General features: G+C 48.6%; 3 protein-coding genes across 4 annotated transcripts; 1 reads left to right on the top strand and 2 right to left on the bottom strand.

Annotated features, from left to right (window-relative positions):
• Positions 1-1,908: 1,908 nt before the first annotated feature.
• On the bottom strand, positions 1,909-3,152 carry LOC147964686 (uncharacterized). The gene has a single exon (XM_087527395.1). It carries the CDS (start codon positions 2,893-2,895, stop codon positions 2,494-2,496), a length of 402 nt encoding a protein of 133 aa, XP_087383521.1. The 5' UTR covers positions 2,896-3,152; the 3' UTR covers positions 1,909-2,493.
• A 755-nt stretch (positions 3,153-3,907) lies between these two features.
• On the top strand, positions 3,908-4,510 carry LOC147964685 (uncharacterized). The gene has a single exon (XM_087530107.1). The coding sequence runs from the start codon at positions 3,908-3,910 to the stop codon at positions 4,508-4,510; it is 603 nt and encodes a 200-aa protein (XP_087386233.1).
• A 56-nt stretch (positions 4,511-4,566) lies between these two features.
• On the bottom strand, positions 4,567-7,032 carry LOC147964684 (mediator of RNA polymerase II transcription subunit 11-like). Of its 2 annotated transcripts, none has more exons than XM_087527396.1 (4): positions 6,859-7,032; positions 6,646-6,762; positions 5,593-5,806; positions 4,567-4,793 (listed from the first exon to the last, which is right to left on the bottom strand). In XM_087527396.1, the coding sequence occupies exons 1-3, from the start codon at positions 6,910-6,912 to the stop codon at positions 5,630-5,632; spliced, it is 348 nt and encodes a 115-aa protein (XP_087383522.1). In that variant the 5' UTR covers positions 6,913-7,032; the 3' UTR covers positions 4,567-4,793; positions 5,593-5,629. The 2 variants fall into 2 exon arrangements, with proteins under 2 accessions (XP_087383522.1, XP_087383523.1); XM_087527397.1 differs by having other exon boundaries at positions 5,601-5,806.
• Between the last annotated feature and the right edge of the window lie 1,114 nt (positions 7,033-8,146).

Below are 8,146 nucleotides of genomic sequence, written 5' to 3'. Positions count from 1 at the left end.
CTAGGGCATGCCCCCCTACCTCGTGGGCCCCCTAGTGGCTCTCCGACGTCCATCTTCTCCTATATGAGGTCTTTCGATGAGAAAAAAATAGGAAGGAACTTTTCGGGACGAGACTCCGCCGCCACGAGGCGGAACCTTGGCGGATCCAATCTAGAGCTCCGGCAGGGCTGTTCTGCCGGAGAAACTTCCCTCCGGGAGGGGGAAATCATCACCATCGTCATCACCAACGCTACTCTCATCGGGAGAGGGCAATCTCCATCAACATCTTCATCAGCACCATCTCATCTCAAAACCCTAGTTCATCTCTTGTATCCAATTCTTGTCTCCAAGTCCGGGATTGGTGCTAGTAGGTTGCTAGTAGTGTTAATTACTCCTTGTAGTTGATGCTAGTTGGTTTAATTGGTGGAAGATTATATGTTCAGATCCTATATGCATATTATTACCCCTCTGATTATGAACATGAATATGCTTTGTGAGTAATTACGTTCATTCCTGAGGACAAGGGAGAAGTCTTGCTATTAGTAGTCATGTGAATTTGGTATTCGTTTGATATTTTGATAAGATGTATGTTGTCTAGCCTCTAGTGGTGTTATGTGAACGTCGACTACATAACACTTCACCATTATTTGGGCCTAGAGGAAGGCATTGGGAAGTAATAAGTAGATGATGGGTTGCCAGAGTGACAGAAGCTTAAACCCTAGTTTATGTGTTGCTTCGTAAGGGGTTGATTTGGATCCATATGTTTCATGCTATGGTTAGGTTTACCTTAATACTTTTGTTGTAGTTGCGAATGCTTGCAATAGAGGTTAATCATAAGTGGGATGCTTGTTCAAGTAAGAACAGCACCCAAGCACCGGTCCACCCACATATCAAATTATCAAAGTATCGAACGCGAATCATATGAACGTGATGAAAACTAGCTTGACGATATTCCCATGTGTCCTCGGGAGCGCTTTTCCTATTATAAGAGTTTGTTCTGGCTTGTCCTTTGCTACAAAAGGATTGGGCCATCTTGCTGACTTTATTTACTTTTGTTACTTGTTGCTCGTTACAATTTATCCTATCACAAAACTATCTGTTACCACTTATTTCAGTACTTGCAGAGAATACCTTGCTGAAAACCGCTTATCATTTCCTTCTGCTCCTTGTTGGGTTCGACACTCTTACTTATCGAAAGGACTACGGTAGATCCCCTATACTTTTGGGTCATCACTCGGTCTTGCCGTTTTGTGGGGACGTATGTGGACATGAGAACCGGTAGGAGATGTCGTTTGTGGAAAGAAAGGCGCGTAAGGAGGTGTTGATGAATTCACCACCATTGTCGCATTGCAAAGCTTTTATGATGATATTGTATTGGGTGCGCACAAAGGCAAAGAAACGTTGCAAGACGGTGGAGGTGTCAGACTTGTTGCGTAGAGGGAAGGACCACAAAAAATGTGTATAATCATCGAGCACAACTAAATAATATTGGTAGCCTGAGAAGCTTACAACGGGTGACGTCCACAAGTCACAATGAACAAGCTCAAAAGGAGCAAAGGTGCGACTACTAGAAGAGGAAAATGGAAGACGCGGTTGCCGTCCTAGCTGACACGCGTTACATGGAGTGTACACCACATTATTACATGAAGGAAGAAATTCCTTGGCAGCTAAAGAAGCAATTGTTTGAGGACTCGGATGACCGAGCCGACGATGCCACATGTCTGCAGAGGAGGTCGTGGTGAGGAGAGCAGCGGGCCAAGTCTTGTTATTGCCGAAGAATGGATAGAGATCGCCGGAGCTAGCAGAGATCATGATGACCCTCCTGGTTCGAAGATCCTTCACAAGAAAGCCGAAAGGGTAAAATTCGATAGAACAAGAATTGTCGTGAGTGAATTGACGTACAGAGATGAGACTAGTGACAACGCGGGGTGAAAACAGAACGTTGCGCAAATGAAAATTGTGCGGGAGTGTAGTGGAGCCGATGGCTTGGATGGGGAGGTGAGTGTCGTTGCCAACAACAATGTGAGATAAATGATGCTTTAAAAAAGGATTGGAGTGGTGAATGTTACCAGGGTTGCCGGTGACGTGAGAGGAGGCACCGCTGTCGAGGTACCACTCAGCGGGGCCGTTGCCGGTGTTGGGGAAGCCTTGAGAGCTATAAGCCGCCTGGAGCATGGCGAGATGATCCCAAGACGGCGGCTGGAGCGGAGTAGGCGCGGGGTAGGCCGGGAACTGCATGGAGTACGCGTTGGCGTGGGCGCCCGGGCGCGGGCCAAGGACACCGGCAGTGTTGGGCGGTATCCAGCCGTAGCGCGGAGAGGGCAGGGCCATGCCGTAGGGGGCGAAGAAGCCCATGTAGGGGTTGAAGGGCGAGGCAGAGCCCCGGCCGCCCTGGTCGCCGCGACCGCGCCCACGCCCACGGCCACGCCCACGGCCGCGGTCACCGTTGTCCTGGTGGCGAGAGGAAGAGCCGCGCCCAGGCGACTGTCCGTGGCCGCGGTCGTTCCCACGATCCTAAGAGCGATCAGCACCGCGATCACCCGAGCGAGGAGCGGAACCGCCGGCGCCAGGGGATCCGGAGGCCGCAGAGGAGCCGCCTGGAAGGGCGCCAGATCCGTGGATGGCGAGCACCGTGGCGCTGACCTCGGAAGCGCGCTGGGCGAGGTTCTCCTCGGCGAGTTTGACGCGCGAGAAGACGGTCTTGAACGGTGGCAGGGGAACGGTGTCGCCCAGGACGACCCGGATGGTGTCAAGACGACCATCAAGACCATGGAGGAACTGGGTGGTGAGGTCGACCTCGGTGACGGCGTGGTTGATGTCGGCGAGGCCAGCAGTGAGCAGCTTCATGCGCCGCGCATACTCGGCGACCGAGAGATCTCCCTGCTTGAGATTGCGGTACTGCCGGTTGAGCGTCATGTACCAAGCAGTGCGGTTGGCGAAGAAGTAGGCGTTGATCCGGGTCCAGAGATCATAAGTGGTGGTGGCGCCGATGACGTGGTCGATGATGGAGTCCGCAAGAGTGGCATACACCCCAGAGCGACATGGGCGTCGAGCTCAAGGTACTGGGAATCGGTGTTGGGGGGAGGTGGGTGCTCGATAAGGTAGGAGAGGCCATGGCGGACGAGGACCATGAGGAAAAAGGATTTTCATTTATGAAAGTTGTGTTCGTTAGGGTCGAGGAGGAATTTGATGTGGTTAGACACATGATCATTGAACATGGGATGGCGAGCAGGGGGCGCAGGTGGTGGTGGTGGTGGTGGGTGGGAGGAGAAAAGGGGGGCGAACTGGGATGCAGAGGGAGCGGATGAGCCGGTGTGGAGAGTCGGAGCGGTGCCGAACACGAAGGCCGGTGAAGAGGCGGAGGTAGGAGAGGCCGTGGTGCCGCCGGACGTGGCGGCGGAGGAGGTAAAGGAGAGGGAGCTTGGCGAGGAGGCGGAGCTGGTGGCGGCGGAGGAAGAAGATCCGTGCTCGACGGCCATGGCGCAGGATGGAGCGGAAGCGAGGAACTGGTCGCTGATACCAAGTTGGAAGGAGAACGGCTCAATAATATTCTGTGTTTGGCATATTGCCATCGGTACAACATATACAGGGTGAGTTACAACAGAAGGCCCGATGAATGTGGCACGCAGGCCCAGGCAACACCCACGATCCTATATACTAGGAGAGTATACACAGGTACAAATACACATGGAATAATACATGTTAACAAGGAGCTCGCCAGCATCGGCATCGAGCTCGACATGCCGAGCCTGCGCTACTTCCGCTACACGGGGGACGCCATCAAGCTGTCGTTGGCATCGCCGGCGCCGGGCCTGTCAAGCGTCGACCTCAACGCCACTCTCCACGGAGAGCAGTCGCAGTGGAGCCCACGTCACGTATGCTCGTAAGCTTCTCCAACACAAGGGCCTTAAAGCTGCACGTCAACTTCATGAACGACATCATCTACGGCGAGGAGGAGCACGGCGGGGCCATCCTGCCAACCTTCCCGAACCTCAAGCTCCTCGAACTAGACGAATTCCATGAGTACACGAGCAGCAGCGCCGCGTTGGCAATGGCGAGGCTGCTCCGCTCCTGCCCGGCCATGTCCGAGCTCCGGCTCAACTTGAACATGACGCAATGGTACCGCGACGACGACGAGCCCGACACCAATGATCCGGCCAGAAGCCCCTTCGCCCAGTCCATGGACCGATTCAACAGGCTCGCATCCATGACCGCTTCCTCGCGTCGTGCCGTCAGCAAGGTCTCGGAGCTCCCCGCGGTCTTGACCGACGACGGCGTGTTCAGCTGCTTGCAGACGAGTCTGCGGAAGGTGACGCTGCAGTTCAATGCCAAGGAGGCGGACTGCGTCCAGGTACAGCTCGCCAAGTTCCTGGTGGAGAACGCCATGGTTCTCGAGGAGATGCACGTCGACGATGGGAGCACGTACTGGCCGGAGCACCTCTGCAACAAGCTCGAAAGATGGAGAGCCGATTCGTTCCGCAGGAGGAAGCTGACGGACACGGCCGGCTTTCGGGTGCACCAGCTAGAATAGCGAACCCCGTGCAAGTTTCTTAGGAACAAGCAGGAAACCAAGTAGTACTCCACATCTCAGAGTTGTGCGACCACACCACTAAACCTTTCTTACTTATACATGTAGTTACATCCGATGTACAGTAATACAATGGACGATCTCCTAGTTCAATGTACTGTATGTGAAACACCTCCTCACTCAGAGTTGAACAAAGCTTTGCGCATTCGAACGGACAAGTAATTATCTGAAAGCTTCATTAACAATTTAACAGTCATGCTTGGTCAGGTCTGTGCTGCTCCTAACCCTGAAAAAACAACCTCATCATTTATTTGAAAACAGGAGGATCACTACGAGGTGCAAAAAACAAATGTTACTAGCAAAACATGCAACAAGGTGGCTGATCAAAATATAAGCATATTAAAATGATTGCAGGACAAAATACATGTTTAAACCAAAAAAATTAAATTAAACTACTCTCTGGTCTGGTCACTCCAACATAACTCTCAAGTCCTAGTATCTCTCGCACACGAATAGTGCATGGAAGAACATCAAGACCAAACGAAAAAATAGTCAACCCAGTTAGAGCATTCATTGATGCAAAGTTACAATGGATTCCACCAAGAGGTAAACATGGTCTGGCATATAGCTTATATGGAGAGACCTCAGCCCTGAGTGACTGTTGGACTATGATGCCGATGGAAATCAACAACTATCAGGGCTTACCTCTCATAAGGTACGTAGAGCTGAACACTGTACCAGTTACATTTTTGAAGGAAATAAGCTTGTTGGGAGTTACAACTCCTTTGCAATTTGCAAGAGGTGTCCGTAGTAGACAAGATTTTCCAAGCTAACTAAGTGGAAATACAATTGAAGGATCTGAAAGAGCTGTAATGCTTTGATATATGAAATCAATGAAATGCACAGCAGTACAGCACTAGTAACATCTTATGAGCAATATATCTACTTTTTAGATTATTACAATTGTTCTCATCTACATCATTTAATGAGCTCAAGTTAAACAAACAATATAACACGCGCACTAGGTATAGCAAGAGAACATAAGGAATTGGAGTTGGGAAGTCACATGATGCCCTTGCACTCACCACCTCACCTCCGGGTACTAGAATGCCAGTCAACTAGCTAAACTCCATTAGAACTTTGCTCCATGTTTAGTTGCATAGCATCCATCTTCTCAATTACATACTCCAGCTTTTTGCAACAAATCTCATTAGCGATTCTTGCACTATAGTCGCACTTCTCAAATGGACGATATTCACAAGCACTTTTTATTTCCTCGCGCAAAGTTGTTTGTATTTCCTGCTCGAACCACAATACAATGTATTTATCACACACGATTCATGATATACATAATGTGAGATTGTGTGTAATAAAAAGCAATGACGTGATTGTCATACGAATGTATGATTAACGAATGGGTTCACATATCTGGCTAGTACTCTGCTGGAAAGACTGTAACACTGTGTCTGAGTTAAAGGCTCAGAGAAGAATTTTAGATGACACCCGAAAGGCCTAAACCAATCGGTTGCCAACAAATCCTGATTTCATGACAATCAAATAAGCAGTGCAGACAGGCAGATAGCGTTACTACCCCAGAAAATTACTACAGGGCAGCGAATAGCATTCTTTCTGTCTGCACAGGTTCCAAGAAAAGATTAGTTGATCATCATCTCATCTCATCAATATGGAACCGTGCTTTGCTTGGAACTAAAAGTATTGCAGTTCAGAACAATGGCACTCAAGCCATCAGAATACAACAAGTTCAAATCAAAAGCACAGCAAATTTCAGCTTGCACTATGTCTATATGGGCATAATATATCACAAAGCATGTTATCCCATGATCAAGAAAATGGAAGAAAACTCCAAGCACGTAGGTAAGTATGTATTTTCCCCCTAATACCAGGCCATCTTGATGCTTCCAGCAAGCAATGAGCTAAAATGCTACAGCAAAACAAAATTCCAGGTACAGAACCAGTGATTCTGCTGGCTCATTTCGAAATTGCACATCCAATTTCCGTCTGCCGCAGGTTACAGCTTCAAACATCCCTCACTGGCCCCTCTTCATCCAGCCATAAGCAAGGGCCAAATATAGATCTAAGAGCGGTGAGCGTCGGGTGGATGGGGGTTATGGGGTTACCTTCATGTAGAGCATGAACTCGCGGCAGTGGGCGGCTACGGCTTCGGCGCGGGGACCCTGCGAGTTTCCGAGCTCCTCCATGACCGCGCCCGACAGCTCCACCACCCGCACTATCCGCTGCACAAGAACAAACGAGCACGACGCCACATCAAGATTCAGTGACCAAATCGATCAGACCAGAGGGCCGAAAGAGGTGAGCTGGATGTGGGCCACCTGCTCAACGTTGTGGAGGCGCTCCAGCGAGCTGCTCTGACCCTGCGGGATCATCGCCGCCGGCGAGGAAGAGAGGTAGGCGAGGGCGGCGTTCGGGAGCGTCGTGCGGCCTTGAGAAGCTGTTTTTTTTAGGGATGCGGCCTTGAGTTTTTTTTCTGAGGGATGCGGCCTTCAATGTTAAATGTGACGTGCTGGTGGGTTTAGGACATCTTCAATGATTGTAAGATAGTTGTTGGTAGAATTTGCTGCATAGGATTTTTTATGATGTGTCATACAATAAATGAAGAAAGAGGAGAAGGTTATATGTAGTACATGAACCAACACCCCTTGCACAAGCTCTAATGTAGAATGAGGGAGCATCTTATTTATTATCTCACATCCTATTGCACAAACTAGATACAACCCATTGAAGTTGTTATATGTTAAGGTGTTGATTGATGACATAACATATTTACCAACAAACTAACATACAAAACTGTTGGAGATGCTCTTAGTCGGCTATAAGATGTTCCACACCAGCAAAATCTTATATATATCTATACCAATATAAAAGGATCCAAAAAGGCAGATCCAAAGCATCTCGACCATCAAATCATGTTATCTAACTGTTCAAATTGCTTCAATGTTGAGCATCAAACATGTTTAACGCTCTAATTATCCATCACTGCCATTGGTTATAAACACGTTTTGACTCCACGCTATCCCATGAAATCTGCCATGTAATTAATATCGTATCATTTCTGCGGAAAAAGTAATTGATATTTTACCAAATACTAACGTGCAACGGATATATTTTATGGTTTTACGTAATATAACGTGCAATTAATAATCTATCTAATATAAACGTGTATTAGAAAGAAGAAAGCCGGTGCTTCATCCATCACCGGCCGATAACACAAGTTAGAATGAAATTAACCGTGCATGCAGCTAGCCATGAAATTAACCGTGCATGCAGCTAGCCATGAAATTAACCGTGCATGCAGCTAGCCAATCATTGTTTTGTTCCTTGCATTTCTCTCCATGCAAGCATTCTAAATATATTAAACCCGATCAGGTTTAGTTTACCAGATATTTTTGACTTTTTCTTATCAGTTAAAATCAGCCCAATGGATGGGTGACACGTGCTTTAGTGAGGGATATAGCTGGGTATGCAACTGTGTGCGCGTAGCGACTGCTGTTGGAAAACATAGTAAATTGAGGACTCAGTTCCCCATTGGTTGCATGTCCCGGTCATGGAGAGATGGAGTTGGCCACGATTTCCATTCTCCGTTTTGGCTGGTTCTGCATG

Source organism: Triticum urartu, chromosome 6A, assembly GCF_056163025.1.
Source record: "Triticum urartu cultivar PI428250 chromosome 6A, HENAU_Tu73, whole genome shotgun sequence".
NCBI lineage: Eukaryota > Viridiplantae > Streptophyta > Magnoliopsida > Poales > Poaceae > Triticum > Triticum urartu.
Note: the sequence above shows the minus strand (reverse complement) of the source record. Positions and strands in the feature narration are given on the sequence as shown.

Excerpts from the sequence above, each read along its gene's own strand:
- LOC147964686 (XM_087527395.1), bottom strand. The coding sequence starts at position 2,895 with ATGACGCTCAACCGGCAGTACCGCAATCTCAAGCAGGGAGATCTCTCG.
- LOC147964685 (XM_087530107.1), top strand. The coding sequence starts at position 3,908 with ATGAACGACATCATCTACGGCGAGGAGGAGCACGGCGGGGCCATCCTG.
- LOC147964684 (XM_087527396.1), bottom strand. The coding sequence starts at position 6,912 with ATGATCCCGCAGGGTCAGAGCAGCTCGCTGGAGCGCCTCCACAACGTT. Across the intron at positions 6,763-6,858 it reads GCCTCCACAACGTTGAGCAG|CGGATAGTGCGGGTGGTGGA; the intron begins GTGGCCCACATC and ends GTTCTTGTGCAG. Across the intron at positions 5,807-6,645 it reads AGTTCATGCTCTACATGAAG|GAAATACAAACAACTTTGCG; the intron begins GTAACCCCATAA and ends TGGTTCGAGCAG.